The following is an 18,014-nucleotide window of genomic DNA, read 5'->3' as shown; positions in this document are numbered from 1 at the left end:
ATACCAAATTGTGCCCCCTTGAGGCTTCTGGAGAAATGACTGGACATTTTTATGATGAGAAACTGCATATTTCTCATTCTTGGTGTAGGACCAAGAATCCCAATAGACTTTGGAAAAATAAATATGACAATTCAGTGTTGGTTTTTAAATTTGTAGTATGGAAAGTAGGCATCTCATATGGAAAAATAACATCCATGTAAAGCAAACTTCAAGAGCAGAAGCTCAAGATAACAGAAATTTCAATTAGCCTAATCTGTGAAGTCAAAAAGTGGGCATAAGTTGCTGTATGCGGTGTGCATGCATGTAGTTGACTGCATACCTATCTAAACTCATTAAGACCTGAGTAATGGATCAGTTGAGAGAGAGCATTCCCATTTTATTTAAATGAATAAGAAAATAACTCTTCAAACAGATATAGCCCTCTCTTTAGTCTTTATTACTAGCATTGGAGTATTGTATAGTTCTTTTCATTTGACATCAAGGCAGGCTTGGTTACACAGAATGGCAGATTCATGGTGCCAGTATCTACTACCATCTCCTCTTGTGCTCATTGGGTGGAGCAATGAATGCCTTTGGGTTTTTTTACATGATTATTCTCAAGTGCAGAAATCAGTTTTTGGAGAGATCAACACTCCTTCTGCTTACACATATGGGTCAGAACAATTTGGATTATCCTAACATTTTGATGGTCTTTGAGAAAGTGCAATTCAAGGTAGACTGGAAGTATGAAACACAACAGTAACGAGCAGCAAACAAAGCTCAGTCATTGCTTTCAGAACTCAAAAATGATTGTCATGTTAGTCAAATGACTATCCAGCTTTTGTCCTCTTGCACCAGCTTCACAAAAGTGGGAGAGGGGATCAGATTTTATCCTTTGCATATTCCTGAGCTGTAGCCAAGGCCCTTTGCAAACCAGTGGTGTTTCCCATGCCTTTGGCTACAACTCCAGAACCACCGGACTTGCCTCCCATTTGAGTACAAACAGACAGGGCCCAGTCAGAGGCAGAAAATGTGGGCAAGGAATTCTGTGGAGAGAGACGGGGAAGAAGAATAGTTAGTTAACACACCAGAAATAGAAAAGTGAAAAAAATACAATCAACTACCCTTTCATTAATATCCGGGTGTTTTGTTCCTTAATAATTGGCACTAGATGCAAAACCCAACACAATAGTATAACACAGAACAGAGAGGGAATATATGTGCATCACATGCCCAATTATGCTGAACACAACCTTCAATATTCCTCTTCATAGGGTATTGCTGTGGTTCAGCCAGAGGCTGAAGATGAGGGGATTGTTCAGTCAGAGGTTGTGAGGACCGATGGGCTTTCCAGTGTGAGAAATGAGGGGATTTAAGATCATGATTTTGTCTGGGAGAATGGGTCTGTGTCTGGTGAGAAAGAAATGGCTTCAGAGCAGAGATGGAGATGCTGTGGCATTAGAAGATAAGGAGAACCTTTCCCCTAGTTGTTTCTTGGCAATGGGAAATAAGGAACTAGAAGGGAGAGATCTTTCCCCTGGGAAAACACCTGGAGTCAGTAGGAGTTGGAGGCTCGATCTCTGGGAGGAGGGAGCCAGATTATGGAGGTCACAGATATACTACATGAGAAATCATTGGAACAACAGAGCAGATGTCAAATACATGACCTCAGGCTTTGTGGTCCTTAAATTAAAATGTTGTGAATTAAAAGGGTTGGAGCAGGCAATGCTGTGTTACCGTTTACACCTTGGTCTTGTTCCACGTTCAAGTCTATGTTTAAGTTCCTTGGGAAAGTTTTGTGCTCACGTTCATGGATTCATGTTTTGAAAGAAGTTCCTGTGTTCTTGTTTATGGATTTATGTATATGTTTTGATTCCTGATTTTCTATGTACCTTGTTACTTTTGAACAGAACTGTAATGAATTCAGTTTCCCCCTTTTTTGGCCTTTTTCCCCATTGCTCTTTGGAACATTGCTTTTTGCATTACTTTTTGCCTTTTTATATTTGTTTTTCTTCAATAAACCTTTTTGCTAGTAATACTGGACTCTTGTGTGGTGCAAAGGTGAATCCAGGATGGAGTGCAACAGGTATGCTAAAAAATGCTGCACAGCAACACAGGAACATTTGATACAATTTCCACTTACTTAGAATAACAAAATGAGTACCAATAGACCATGTATTTGTTGTACAGATACAAAGCCCTTAACGAATAAAGAAATTTGCATCCACACCCATGATTTCTTCTGAAAACAAACACATCAATTTTGTTTCTCATTCTCATGACTGAGCTGATATATTATTAGAAGTATAAAAGTGAACCAAAGCAAAACAAGAGTTAAAATCATGGGTCTTCAATTGTTCCACATAGTCTGTGTTCTCTATAGTATTTTGTCCTTTTATGACAAAGTTCCATGCTCTTTTTCATAATTTGTACCACTTGGGCAAATTAATAAGATGCAAAGCACAATTTACCTTGGAGACTTGGCAAGCACAAAACACCTGACCAGAAGCTTGTGGACTCAATAACATCACTGAAGCTGCTGGTATTTTTGCACAGAGTTGGTTGACAACTTTCATCAGGATCTAGAAATTACAGGGCTGATTAAAATAAACTTATTGTCTCTGTTGAACTACATACAAAAAAGTCTGCATCATTGTAATTTTGATTTTAAAACATTATATAAGCACTGGGACAAATTCTGAAGCATTTATGCTACTCAATGGGGCAAGTTATGAGAAAGAAAAGAGAAATATTAATCAATAAAAAGATTTAAAGAGAACAAACCTGCTTGCAAAGTTATATAATTTGCAATATAGTTTGTTTTTATGTACAACAATATAACAAATGAAACTCCTTGGTGGTGCAGCGGGTTAAACCATTGAGCTTCTGAACTTGCTAACTGAAAGGGTGGTTCGAATCCAGGGAGCAGGTTGAGCTTCCGCTGTTAGCCCAGCTCCTAGCAGTTCGAAAACATGCAAATGTGAGCAGATCAATAGGTACCACTCAGGCTGGAAGGTAAAGGCACTCCATACAGTCATGCCGGCGACATGACCTAGGAGGTGTCTATGGACAAAGTCGGCTCTTTGGCTTAAAAATGGAGATAAGCACCACCTCCAGAGTCAGACATGACTAGACTTAAGGTCAAGGGGAAAACTTTACCTTTAGTATACATAGAAGTGTATTTGGGTTTTGAAAAAGGCAGCTAGAGAGGAAAAAAGACTTGTATTAAAAGGGCCTTCTGAGATAAAGAGACAGATGTGGAGGATGGGGCAAATATTGCATTAATTTGTTTATTACCTTGATATATTGGATACTGTTGATATTCCAGTATATAACAGTAGCGAGGAGGTAATGTACAGGGCAGAAGTAAATAATATAATTTAATGTATAACTCTGCCTGATGCTCCATCATTGCCAACAGTTAAATAGAGACTAAAAATCACAGGTCTTATACATGGATGTAGTAAAGAGCTTGGTAGCAATACTAACTGGGAAGAGATGTGCAGGTTTGCAAACCAAGTATCTAAGGTGGTAACATAAAAAGAGATAGCTACTTTTTTTCCTAAAGGATGCTCAAAAATACTGAGCAGCAAGTTTATCCCTCCTCCACTCTCTCTTTCCAAAATGCTTGCCTTCTTAGTGCTCAGCTCAACCTGCTGTCTGTCACAAGAGGACAGCTGGGCTTCCTCACAGAAAGTGAATCAGTCTCATCTCTCTTGCCTGTTCCCTTCTGACGGAAGCACAAAACTGACAAACACTTACTGAGGGTGACTCAACAGCGATGGTGTCGACGATGACTGCCTCCCTGGAATACTTTGCCAGCAGTTTGTGTGCCTCCTCAGCAGCCTGAGGGAAGAAAGCACACAGTGTATTGGCAACTGCCATGAAACAGACTCAAAACGCATGCCATCCGAGAGGAATATTAGCAATAAATAATTACAGTTATTTCTCTGTCAGTGGCCACAAACAAGTCTCAGGAACAGAAATCTTCTTCTGTTCAGAATTTAGTCAGGCTTCTTAAGATGCTAGGCAGGAGACGGACGTAGTAAAATGAATTCAACACCTAAAGCCAATTTACACCATGGTTCCTTTCATGAACCCACACTTATTTCACCACAGCTCTTTACTTAAAATGCTTCATCACTTGCAAAACCTTGCAGATTCAGGAATCTTTTGAACACCTGGTTTGCTCCTTTTAATTAGTATGTCGTTGTAATTTTTTGTTAAGTTAGAAAACCTGTCAATAGTATTTTGTAAAATGCTTCAGTATTTCTAAGATTGACAAAATGTGCCACAACTTCCATTTCTTATGCATTTCAGTCATGTTTCCATGTTTCGCCATGCATGTCCAATTGCCACTTATCTATGTATATTTCTTTCTCCTCACTAATTTAAAAAGAATCCCAATGTCTTCAAAGTATCTCCTACTGGACTTGAAATAATTGGCATAAAATGCAGAATAACCAGAGCTGGAATAACATCTCTCCCCTTGTAGTGTTGGAAAAGAGAGAGGAAAAGCCAACCAAAGTCATAAAAAGGTTGGTGTGGGCTATTTAATGTGAAAATATGTGGATGTGAGGAAAACAAGGCAGAACTGAGTAAGATTATACATTTATTTATTGTGTCAGAAATGAATTGTGAATTTAGTTATAATGTATTACAAAAAACAAAAACAAAAAACACAAAACTTGGCATTATGCTAAATTTTCTTTGACCAGAAGTTGGTGTGGCTGTAAGAAGGTCCTCCCTTGTGCATGTGGCAGGGCTCAGACTGCAATGCAGTAAGTGGTCTGTGATTAGCTCTTCTCCCCCCTCGTGTGTTGTGGACTCCACTTTGTAGCCCCATTTCTTAAGGTTGGCTCTGCATCTCTTGGTGCCACAGCGCAGTTTGTTCAGCGCCTTCCAAGTCGCCCAGGCTTCTGTGTGCTCAGGAAGGATTTTCTCATCCACCCTCAGCCACTGATTGAGGTTCTGGGTTTCAGCCTGCCACGTTTTGGGCTCTCACTTGCTGAGGTGTTCCTGTGAATATCTCTTTAGATCTTAGGAAGCTGTTCCTTGGTTTAAGTCGTTGGCTTGCTGGCTGATATCCGAACAGAGGATGGGCTGGAGATGTCAATGCCTTGGGCCTGTCATTGCTGGCTGCTACTTCCCTGCGGATATCAGGTGGTGAAATATTGACTAAACAGTATAATTTCTCCAGCGGTGTTGGGCATAGACATCCTGTGATAATGTGGCATGTCTCACTGAGAACCAAATCCACTGTTTTAACGTGGTGATATTGTATTGTACACTGGGCTTGCGTACTCAGCAGCAACGTAGCAAAGTGCAAGGGCAGATGTCTTCAATGTCTCTGGTTGTGATCCCCAGGTTGTGCCAGTCAGCTTTTGTATGATATTGTTTCTGGCACCCCTTTTTGCTTAATAGTCAAGAAGTGCTTCTTGTAAGTCAGGGCACAGTCCAGAGTGACTCCCAGGTATTTCAGTGTGCTGCAATGCTCTAGTGGGATTCCTTCCCAGGTAATCCTCAGAGACCTAGATGGACACGAGAGAAGCCCCCTCACAGGATAGTAACACATCTGTGCGTCTCCTGAGCAACGTCTTCGTAGACGGCTGATTTTCTCACACTAGAAGCGACTTACAGAATACAACTGAACAAATTATACATAATATGTATACTATTATTAGGCAGAGGCATTTCCTCACTGTTATAATAATGGAACATCTAAAAGTTGATCATTCAATAAGGTCGAGTGAAGTTGGGAGATTCAGGACATTAAAAGTAAATAATACTTCACACAGTGCATACTTAAACCTGGCATGTGAGCGGTCTAACTGGAGACCAGCTGTTACCAACAGTACTATGGATTTTGAGGTGGAATGAATAGCATGTGAAAGAGAGAAAAGTACCAAGACGAAGGTGATTCAAACAAACCCTTGTTGGGACCACGTTCATCTGGAAATGTATGTCCTGAGAAAGACCAAGCAGATCTAGAATAGGTCTCTAGTCACTACTGCCAAGACTCTACCCATGGAAGACAATCAGACTCGGCCATAAGTGATAGTCTATGATGAGTTAAATTCTGTTAGACTCCAATTTGAGGGGCTTTGAAGGGGGATTGGACAAATTCATTGATGATTAGGCAATGAGCAGTTACTGGCCATGACAACAATGTATTATCTGCAGTGTCAAAGTTCATATTTCCATCTACAAGTTGCTGGGAAACAAGTGCATCCCATGTTCTGCTTGAGGGCTCTTCACAGGACTCTCGTTGCACTGCAAGATCAGAATGCCTGACTAGATATAACCTTGTGTTCTTATAAAGCATAAGTGACCAAGAATAAGTGACCAATCCAAGATTTCAGATATGGTAAACAATTAATGCACTGTCAGATACAACAACAGGGCAGCCAACGATAGAGTATGAAGTTAGCACAAGATTGGCTTGAAACCCTGCCATCTAATTTGAAGTTGGCAGTGGACCTTTTGTAGATAGCTGCCATATTTTTTAATGCAGAGAAATTCAGCAGTGATTTCACATTTTCTGCGCATGGTTTTGTCATGTGTCTGTCCAACAAACAAGAGGACCGATCAGCTGCTAGATCCTTACCAGTTTGGTTTCCAGTTTTCGGATTGCAGTGTTGGCGGTTCTCTGCAGTGCTTTAAGAGTGGCCTGGAGTTCTCTTTTCTGCCACTGAGGCATGGCAGTATTGTCCACTGACTGCAAAACAAACAGGGATCATCAGGACACTTCCTCTTCTGGAGTGTCTACTTATTTACAGTCCGTAAGAGACCCCCTGGATCCTTACTCATTTGGGAGAAGGGTTTTTTTTTATGTCAGGAGCAACTTGAGAAACTGCAAGTCGCTTTTGGTGTGAGAGAATTGGCTGTCTGAAAGGAGAAGGTAATGCTCCTGAAGAGCAGTTTTACATATTTGGCCAAAACGCTGGAGTTAGCCTGGAAGTGAGTGAAGCTATAATTAAACTATTGAACAGATCGATATTGATGGAAAAATTCAACAGTTTGTATTGGGAACAGCTAGTCCTGACTGAGTTCACCAAAATTAGAAAAAACAGGTTTATTGCTGGACATCTGTTTTGATGAAATAGGGTAGGGAACACTGGACAGATGTCAGTAGAAGGAAGAGAAAATACACTTCACTAAGTTTCAGAGCATGGAAAAGTTATATTCAGGGAATATTGGGTGGGAGCCTTCTGGGAGATGTGCTTCTAGAAAGTAACTTTTCTCATACTCTGATAAAGCATATGATCTGATTAGCTGGCCAACAACAGGAGGTTATTTTTTTTTAATTTATATTAAGTAAGCCAGGTTGATGTGGGGCTGACAAAGAGAAATACGCTTCAAAAACTGTATCATTTGTGGGTAAATTGAGTCTAGGCACTGTTTTCTGCTACTTAAGATTTTCTTCTTTCATAAAACCAATGTCCTGTCTGCACCCATTCTGAGGGAGCCCCTGGTGGCGCAATGGGTTACACCTTTGTGCCAGCAGGACTACTGACCGACAGGTCAGCGGTTCGAATCCAGGGAAAGTGGATGAGCTCCCTCTGTCAGATCTAGCTCTCCATGCGGGGACATAGAATCATAGAGTTGGAAGAGACCTCATCCAGTCCAACCCCCTGCCAAGAAGCAGGAAAATTGCATTAAAAGCACCCCCAACAGATGAGAGAAGCCTACCACAAGGATGGTAAAACATCAAATATACGGCTTAGGCAACATTCTTGCAGATGGCCAATTCTCTCACACCAGAAGCAACTTGCAGTTTCTCAAGTCGCTCTTAAACTGGTAGCTTTCTATATATCATTGCAGTTAGGAGATGGCCAGCCAGCATGGAAAATGGTCAAACATGATGGCACCTGTAATTTAGTAACATCTCTATGGCTAAATAATCCCATTCCTGGGTTATATAATCAATGGAATTACATATCAAACCAGATCTCTGTGAATGTTCCAATTAGACCGATACTCTCCACAGGAAAGAAGAAAATATAACCTTGAGGAAAATGTGCTACTCATTCAAGAAGTAAAAGAGGACATATTGACAGGAAGAAACTAGCCACCCTTCAGCCTGAGAAGGCAGGAAGTACTCACAATTGTCAGGTAGCCAACCTCCTTGGAAAGCCTCTGTGCTTCATCAACTGTGGCTCCTCCCAGTTTCACCCGCATTGTAAGAGACTCCACCTCCTTAGCAAAGGACCGGCCATCTTCCCGAGCCTAGAAATATAGGAAAGAACCAAAATCTTTCAGGGAGGGGGGCATTTACAAAGGTAGTGGATATACAAACAATGCAGAGAATTAAAAGTGAGGTCAGTCACAAGAGATCTGGAAATACTTTGTTCCAGGCACAAAAGCTTAGTACAATACAATTATCAGATTAGATATAAAAATTATTAAAAATGAAAGAAATGATGACAAAATAGGAAGTAAAATATTTGGATTCTCAAAGGCAAATGATCCCTGTTAATTTTCATCTACAAAAACATGCCAGCTAAAAAGGAGAGGGATGCAGACCACTTCATCACACTGAAATTGGAACAGAATGTTACAGAGGACTGAATGTTCCTTCCAATTAATGACAGACTCAATACTAGAAAATGTCAATAAAGCATTAGGAATTCTTGACATGACCATCATCCCTCAAGGGATTCTCTGCTTTGCTATGATATACCAACGCGTCCAGAGGGGAAATCAGTGCATGAAATCCATCTAAAAGAGCTTGCTAGACAATCCAGGAACATTTCCTGGGAAGGATTAATAGACTATATATAATTACTCTTCTGCTGCAAAGAGTTCCTGTTGCAAAGCTCTTCAATGCTAATCAAGGTGGCCAATTGCAACATTCACACTTGCCTCCAACAGACAAGAGTTCTTTCTTCCACCCTGGACATTCCATAAATATATAAACCCCACTTGCCTAGTTTCCAACAGACCTCATCACCTCTGAGGATGCCTGTCATAGATGTGGGTGAAATGTCAGGAGAGAATGCTTCTGGAACATGGTCATACAGCCTGGAAAACTCACAACAACCCAGTGATTCCGGCCATGACAAGACACAGTTCCTGTTTATTTTTACTCTATCTCCCAGCATTCACCCAATGCTGGTGTCTATGGTAGATCTCACAGTAATTTGAAACATACATCTGAAGACACAACGAATTTCAGTAGGAAAATACAATTAAACAGGTTATCAGAATGAAATAACCAAATTAAAAACAATTTAAAAGCACTTGAAGGAAAAAGCAAGAACATTACACTCTTCCAAAAATCACTGTGCTCAGTAGCCAGCTGCAAAAGCTCTACCTGAATATAAAGATCTTTGCCTGGTGGCAGAAGAACAAGGAGCTGAACTTCACTAGGGCCTTGTCTACATTGCTGTATAATGCAGTTCCAGAATGCAGTTTAACTGAATTGAACTGGATTATATGAGTTTACACTGCCATATAATACATTATATAGCAATGTAGATGGGGTCTCAAAAGCTTCCAGTTTGGAACCAGCCACTGAAAAATCCCTCTCTCATGTTCTCACCAAATCTGCCTGTAAGGAAGATATCACTGAAAAGTCAATTAGTTAGAACGGATAATTAAAGGCAAGATATCTACTGTGGCAAGAGAAGTTGTGTTTCCTAACAAGCTCCTTCCACATGAGAGGAACATGGAACATGTTAACGCTTTCGTTGTACCCCAGAACAGACCTTCCTAAAACATATTCCATTTGCAAGATTTTTTTACACAACCCTGGTTATGTCAATATATAAACAGGTATAAAAACCAAAGATTTATTGATAATAAATCAGCATACACAAGACTTGCTAAAGAGTCTGTTTTCCAGGTTGCTGTGAGCTTTCTGGGCTGTATGGCCATGTTCCAGAAGCATTCTCTTCTGACGTTTTGCCCATACCTATGGCAATTATCCTCAGAGGTTGTGACCTCACAACCTCTGAGGATGCCTGTCATAGATGTGGGTGAAACATCAAGAGAGAATGCTTCTGGAACATGGCCATACAGCCCGGAAAGCTCACAGCAACCCAGTGATTCCCACCATTTTTTGTGTGTCAGGAGCAACTTGAGAAACTGCAAGTCACTTCTGGTGTGAGAGAATTGGCTGTCTGCAAGCACGTTGCCCAGGGGATACCTGGATGTTTTGATGTTTTACCATCCATGAAAGCCTTTGACAACACAATCTGTTTTCTCTTTTTATAGAGGGCAGATGAAGCATTTTCTGCAGAGTCCAGCGCAACCATTGTACATTGTGCTAACGGATTCATGTAAATGTCTAGGTAGTGTTCGAAAATCATTTACTGTTGCTCATGATCCCAATACTGAGCTAAAGGGACCCAATTTGGGATCAGGAACCACAGTTTAAGAAGTAGTGCCCTAGAAGACAACAGAAAGCTGTGTGAAGCCAACTGGCCACTCCAAAGCAGGACAGCCTTTCTACATACAAGGTTATGTATAGAATTCATAATCATGCGGGATTGAGATTTCAACATTCAGAGGTGCTCCTTCATCCATCTTTCATTACTGGAAGCATTGCTTTTTACTAAGACCCTGACTTAAGTAACCACAGCTTCATATCATCTAAATCAGGGATCCCCAAACTAAGGTCCTGTGGCCAGATACTGCCCTCCAAGGTCATTTACCCGGCCCTTGCTCAGGGCCAGCCTAAGTCTGAAACGACTTGAAAGCACACAACAACAACAATCCTATCTCATAGCCAAAAGCAGGTTCACACTTCCCATTGAAATACTAATAAGTTTATATTTGTTAAAATTGTTCTTCATTTTAATTATTGCATTGTTTTTAACTGTTTTTTGCACTACAAATAAGATATGTGCAGTGTTCATAGGAATTCATTCATTTTTTTTTTCAAATTATAATCCAGCCCTCCAACAGTTTCAGGGACTGTGACCTGGCCCTCTGCTTAAAAAGTTTGAGGGCCTCTGACCTAAATGTTTCCTTTGACTACTGCAGTCATATACATATTGTAATCAGAGAGTGTTTGGCTGTATATGTGGCTGCTTTTGAAAATGGTTTGGAAACTTATTTTAGCTCAGAGCCCAGCTGCAAGCTTGCTAAGTGGGACTGGGCAGGGTGACCATTTTGTACTGGTGGCATGCCAACCTCATTGGCTCCCTCTCTGCATTGGCCCAACTCCAAGAACCAGTTTGAAACAAAACATGGTTATAGAGAAGTATATAGACATTTCAAATAAATACATGATTGATTCATTAAATGGATGCCATCATTTCCCTAAACAATAAATCTGGGCATGGATACGAGTGCCAGAGATGGTTGAACTTGAACTCCTTTAAGGTTTCATGTTGAAGACAGTAGAATGAATGAACGATGGGATGAATGCAACAAAAATGGAAGTGAGCCCAGAAAAACCAGTTATGCAAAAAGGCCTAAAGATGGAGATGGAGATGATGACAACTGATGATGATTATGACAAAATTTATTTATACCCTGCTTCTCCACACTCCCAAAATTGGAACGTAGGGTGGGTTACAAATTAGAATGAATGCAATGTACTTAGAAACATAAAAGCTGTGAATATTAATATAGAATCAAACTATTAAGCATATGGAAACAATTTAAACCAGACACTTAAAAATTATGAATTATGAATTAAACTGAAAACATGCATCCTTTTATGGCAGTGGTTCTCAACCTAGGGTCCCCAGATGTTTTTGGCCTACAACTCCCAGAAATCCCAGCCAGTTTACCAGCTGTTAGGATTTCTGGGAGTTGAAGGCCAAAAACATCTGGGGACCCCAGGCTGAGAACCACTGTTTTACTGCCTTTTCCTTAAAAGCCTTCAGTTCTAAAATTATTGCAGGGATTTTATAAAAAGTGTTTCTCTGCTGACGAGAGCCCAATAAGAAGGGGGTATTGAGAAGTCCCTACATTGTGTTCCCAGTCCCACCAACCATATTTGTGAAGAATTGAAAGAAAGGTTTCCCCTGCAGATCTCATGGTCCAGACAAGCTCATGGGGAGACAGCTTTGAGTTGAGTCACACTGGACCTTTTAAGCAATAACCAGCACAAATCTGTTTGGATGAAATTTCCTCAGAAGCAAACCAAGAACCTTTTAGTGGTTGCTTTGAGTTTTCCGGCCTGTAGGGCCATGTTCCAGGAGCATTCTTTCCTGACATTTTGCCCACATCTATGGCAGGCAAACTCAGAGGTTGTGAGGTTCATTGGAAACTAGGAAAATGAGGTTTATATATCTGTGGAATGTCCAGGGTGGGAGAAAGAACTCTTGTCCGTTGGAGGCAGGTGTGAATGTTGCAACTGGCCAAATGATTAGTATTGAATGGCACTGCAGCTTCAAAGCCTGGCTGATTGCTGCCTGATGTAGTCTGACACTCTACCATGTCAGACTACACAGGGGAACCACTGAAATTGTCCACAAGCTTGTGGACAATATCAACAGAAAGGAGGAAACCATGAAAATTAACAAAATCTGGCTACAAGTATTAAAAAAACACTAAAACCAAGACAGTAAATAAAGAGCAACACTCAAAAAACAGGAGAATTACAGACAATAATCAATCAGGGCCAGCTAACACCTCCCAATAAAGTTTACACCCCAGGCATAGATGTGGGTGAAACATCAGGAGAGAATGCTTCTGGAACATGGCCATCCAGCATGGAAAACTCATAGCAACACAGTGATTCCAGCCATGAAAGCCTTTGACAACACAAAGAGTATTTTAATTTTGGACCATTTCCCTAGGCATGCATCTTGCCATTTAATTTGCACAATTTACATCTAGTTTGTGAACTGAAGGAGAGGCAGGCACAGCTTCATTATGTCTTGTCCCAGAAGCAGATGAATGACCCATCCCAACTGCTACTACCCTGGCATTGGAGAGAAGAGGCAGTATCTCCTGGACTTAATCCCCTTCCACACTGCCATCCCTTTATTCCCTTTTGTGACATGTTGTAATTAGATTATGCTCCTGAGGACAGGGAACTGTCTTCTTGTTTTTTTACTTGCAAAAGGCCAAGTGCAGTGGTGCTGCTGCATGAATGAATGAATGAATGAATGAATAAATAAATAATCAAGATAAATAATAACAATAGTCGTTGTTGTTGTTGTGTGCCACACCTATGAAAAGGATCCAGATTCTGGTAGGAGTCAACAACTGCAAGAGGACACAGGCTATCACTGCTTTCCTTGGTTTCTTGTGGATGGCTACTTTCATGACTACTTTTATTCACTTAGCAAACAACAGTCTTGGATGTAAGCATTTCCACTTCAGAGCTAAACATAAAAGGAAACTGCAGGAGAACACAAAATACTGACGCAAAGCTGCTTTGGGTCAGTGCTTTCAATAATCCGGCAAGCCTACTCTGAAACCTTTGCTCTCCATGACAGGCAGAGTCTTGTCAGCAATGTAACAACACAGGAGGAGATGACAAGGCCAGAAAGACAAGCGCCAGAGTGAAAACCGAACTTGAGGAATAATTTAATGGCCTGCTGCCAGCAACCAAAGAGAGGGCAACAGATTGGGTTGATTCCCCATCCAGTTGGTGGCAAAGCTTGTGTGTCCTTCCTTTCACCAACAGGGTAGACCCACAGAGCAGGTCGGTGGGATTATTACTCAGCACAAAACGAAAAAAGGCTTCGGGCAGAGAAGAATGGGTAAGAAAGACAAAGAGATGAGAGTAGCAAAAACACATGGAGGCAATTAACCAAAGGTTGTGGTACATGGTTAGTGTTATCTTCCGTGATTTTGCTTCAAAAGAGATTATTATGAAATGCATCAAAACAGGACACAAACTACCCTGAGCTCTTTCACACTACAGAGTTATAGTACTACGATTCCACTTCAACTGCCATGATTCCATCCCATGTCATCCTTGGATTGGTATTTTAGGGAGGCATTTTAGAATTCTCAGCCATAGAGCTTTAGGGCCTCACTATACTACTAATCCAAGGATTCCACAGTGCTATAGTGGTGTGATATGCAAAGGCCCATGTTGTAAGAGTGCAATTTGTGCCCAACTATAACTTTGCCACAAAGAGCCACTTTGAGTCCCCTTTGGGGGAGATCAAATGGGGTATAAATAAATAAATAAGATTAATTTTATTTGTTTCTTTATACAATACAAGGATTTAAAACCTAACTGCAAAGATTCTGGCACAAGCCAGTAAAGGTGGTCCCAGTGGTGGTGGGCACACTAGGTGCAGTGCCTAAAGACCTTGGCTTCCACTTAAAAACAATCGGCGCTGATAGAATTACCATCTGTCAGCTGCAACAGGCCACCCTGCTTGGATCTGCGCACATTATTCAACGATACATCACACAGCCCTAGACACTTGGTAAGTGTCTGAAGTGTAATCAAATACAAAAGCAAGCATAGTGATCTTGTTTACTATGCACAAATCTTGTTATGTATCTAATAATACATATAATAATAATAACAACAACAATAAACACTGACAAAATAACCATCTGTCAACTGCAAAAGGCCACCTTACTTGGATCTGCGCGCATCATTCGAAAATACATCATACAGTCCTAGATGCTTGGGAAGTGTTCGACTTGTGATTTTATGATACAAAATCCAGCATATATATAGCGTTTGCTGTGACATACTGTATAATAATGGTGTATTTAATAATAATAACAACAATAGCAGCAAGGAAACAAGGAAACTCCTCTTGGAAGATGTTGAGATTATGGATGCTCTGTTATCAGAACCAGATTGTTCACATGTTTCCTTTAAGTATATTTTCCAAAAAGGCATCAGTGAAAAGATTAGAGTCTCAAAAAACTTTGATGGAACTTCCAATGATCAGATGAATACAGTTTCTATTTCTCCATAGGGTCTTGGTGTTTTTCCCCCCTACTCTTCTGGCAGTAAGCCTTCAACCTATATATACAAAATGACTCCCCTTCACAGCCCTTAAGAGAATTAATAGCTATGCAATCGATATTAATTTGATGTATTGTTGAAATTTATCACAGCCAGAATCAGTTCAGTGTTGTGTGGATTCTTCAAATGCCAGCCACAGGTGCAGGTGAAACGTCAGAAGAAAATGCTGCTAGAATATGGCCATACAGACCGGAAACCACACAACACTTCACTATATTAATTTGAGAAATAAATTCTGAATGGCAGAATTTGAAAATGAGTGCGTGAAAAGGAGTATGCGTCAGATCAAGAGTGAAGGAAAACAAGGGCACCAACGCATGAGAAAGAGAATGGAGACCAAAAGTAAGGAAATAACAGGAGCATGGAGGTGAGGGGATAAAGCGCAGATTGGTGATATATATATATACAAATTGAGCATTCTTTCTGAAAATCAAAATCATCAGAAAAAAGCCAGCCAGCTGTTTCATGAAGGTCTTACCTTCTTGGCTTGTTCTCCAGTTAGTGCAATGATATGGCTTATCCCTTTGACCAGCTGTTTCTCAGAGACGATTGTGAAGTCTTGGACAGCTCCTGTTCGCAAAAGGTGCCTGGGGAGAAGAAGAACATACAAGACCCCACTCTCAGAAATCCATGCTTCAGCTGCACTTTTAAATTTGGTTAGGTTTGTTGCATGACTTCTGTTTCATATGAATTTGTTTTGTAAAATAAACCAAAAGAGTTGAACTGAAACATACGTTCCGCAGCACAGCTCCACCGAGGTATGCATGGCATCTTGAGACTCATGAGCCAATGCTCTCTTCACTGGAACTCCCACTGACACCACCCGAACTACATCTGGATACACCTGACATAGAAAACAAGCAAACAAACAAAAGGAAGCCTGGATTAGTGGAAGAGTGTGCTCTGTGCATATCTACTCAGCCCATGGAAATGTGGGAAACAGAAGAAAGGTGCTCTAATGTTTTCCCTCCAAGCAGCTTTTCTCTTTTTTTCCAGATCTGGTTTTAATGGATGCCATTCAATCCACTATCATCCTATCACATGGCATGTTAGCTTCTGATTGTACCAAAGGTTGAGCAGCATACTTGTATATTTATGAACCATCTGAATGGCCATGCATTCAGAAGTCTGAAACATTCTGGATACACATGCTTACAGAATTGCTTTCCCTCATATTAGCATTTTGAGGATAAATTAATACAGTATGTCCTCCACTTTCACAGGGATTAAGGATGCGGGACCTTGCATAAATGGGAAAACCATGGATAAAAAATATGCTATTTCTGAGGAGGGAAGGGGAGACACTCCCTAGGAATCTCTTCGTCCTCCAGCATGACTCTATGGATAACTTGCAAGAGGTTTATCACAGAATCACACTGGAGGACCAAGAGATTCTTAGAAAGAAAATATTAATAAACTAGCTGTCCCGTCACATGTTGCTGTGGCCCAGTCTGTGTATATGTGCTTTGTTTGTATATATATATTTGTGTATGTACAGAAGTGTTTATTATAATGTGTTTAAATCTGTATTTGTGTTTTACATTGGTTGCCTGTGGCTGGAGCGGCCCAGCTGTGAGAGATATGTTGCCATGGAAACAAGGCAGAAGAGGAGGTGGGAGGAGCTTAGAGAGAAAAAGGTTTGAAAGTGACAGTTAAGTTTCAGTCAGGAGGAAGAGACCCTGAGAGAGTAGCAGAGTCAAATAGGGACTCTGAGAGAGTAAGTCAGTCAGGAGGAAGAGACCCTGAGAGAGTAGCAGAGTCAAATAGGGACTCTGAGAGAGTAATTCAGTCAGGAGGAAGAGACCCTGAGAGAGAGTAGCAGAGTCAGATAAGGACTCTGAGGGAGTAGCAGAGTCAGGGAAGAGACTCTGAGGAGTGAAGAAGTGTAGTGTTAGTTAGTGTTCGTGAATATTTCTTCAGCTAGGGAGCTGAAGGGTAAAACTTTGTTAGATTTCTTTAGTTAAAAAGAACTAACAGAGGCTTTGTACGATTGCCAGTCGGTGGAAGACTGGAGTTCTATTATTTGATCCAGTATAGATCAAACAGTGAGAATATTCACAGCAGGGAACACTGAATAATAGACACCTTCACCAGAGCAAGAGTTTAAAAGTTGTAACATCAAAGGCTGAATTGTATCTCTACCAAGTCATATTGTAACCATCAAGTATATGCCAAGCTGAACATCTTTATATTGCAACCACAAGCTTTAATCAACAATAAACTTGTTCTCTTTGTTATTTTAAAAACTGCCTCATCTCCATTGATTTTACGTTCGGTGCATTCCACTCTACCAAAATTACCTCACAACGCAAACAGAGACTAACAGAGACTTTAATACCAGCGTCTCTATACATTATGGTGGCAGTTTAATTAGCATTGTCGGAGGTTCCTTACAGTTTTGGTGGCATTCGGTGGCGTTAATACTTCTTTGCAGTGTATATGTGTATATATGTGTGTTTGTGCATGTGCGTGTATATATATATATATATATATATATATATATATATATATGGTTTTGCACATGTGATGTAATGTATTTTTTTATTGTTGGCCTTTAAAGTCTCTTCCACTGTGTTTTTCAGTGTTTTTGTAAGTGATGGTCCCTCGTTGGCCTGATAGGTGTATTGTGTCCAAATTTAGTGTCAATTCGACCAGTGGTTTTTGAGTTATGTTAATCCCACAAACGAACATTACATTTTTATTTATATAGATTGAGAAATAATTAAAGCTGCTAGTATGAAAATCCACTTAGCATGGTATTTATAATTTAGGAATTTCTGTTTTACAGAACAAGCATCCTAGCTATCTCTTAAGTTAAGTAACATCAAGCTGTAATGAGGCCATGGAAAATTCAGAAACACCCAAACACAATGAGCCTAATTTGTCAAAATATGGTGAAGGTCTGCACAAGAATGTGAAAGATTAATTCAGAGATGGAAAAACTTTCATAGACAGAAGATTTAGGAAAATTTGTGCAATTTATTTATCTTGTGTCAAAAGCATCGCATAAATACAATAAGTATAAAATTGATAAAAATAGAAGGAACACAAGTGGCTAAATAATTTCTTTACCAAAACCGGGCAACAGCGACCACACTGTCTGTAGCTTTAAACAATTCTTCCACTA

General features: G+C 40.3%; 1 protein-coding gene across 1 annotated transcript in view; it reads right to left on the bottom strand.

Annotated features, from left to right (window-relative positions):
* The window catches only part of AARS2 (alanyl-tRNA synthetase 2, mitochondrial), a 39,175-nt gene that overhangs the window by 786 nt on the left and 20,375 nt on the right, over positions 1-18,014 (bottom strand). The window contains exons 16-22 of the mRNA XM_060754068.2: positions 15,622-15,731; positions 15,366-15,474; positions 8,086-8,208; positions 6,587-6,697; positions 3,742-3,825; positions 2,451-2,561; positions 1-1,025 (exon numbers count right to left, since the gene is read on the bottom strand). The exon at positions 1-1,025 is cut by the window's left edge and continues 786 nt beyond it. Coding sequence (XP_060610051.2) covers positions 861-1,025; positions 2,451-2,561; positions 3,742-3,825; positions 6,587-6,697; positions 8,086-8,208; positions 15,366-15,474; positions 15,622-15,731 — 813 coding nt within the window. The 3' untranslated portion in view covers positions 1-860. The remainder of the gene's footprint in view (positions 1,026-2,450; positions 2,562-3,741; positions 3,826-6,586; positions 6,698-8,085; positions 8,209-15,365; positions 15,475-15,621; positions 15,732-18,014) is intronic.

This window comes from Anolis sagrei, chromosome 1 (genome assembly GCF_037176765.1).
Source record: "Anolis sagrei isolate rAnoSag1 chromosome 1, rAnoSag1.mat, whole genome shotgun sequence".
Lineage (NCBI taxonomy): Eukaryota > Metazoa > Chordata > Lepidosauria > Squamata > Dactyloidae > Anolis > Anolis sagrei.
This window is presented reverse-complemented; position numbering and strand designations above follow the sequence as displayed.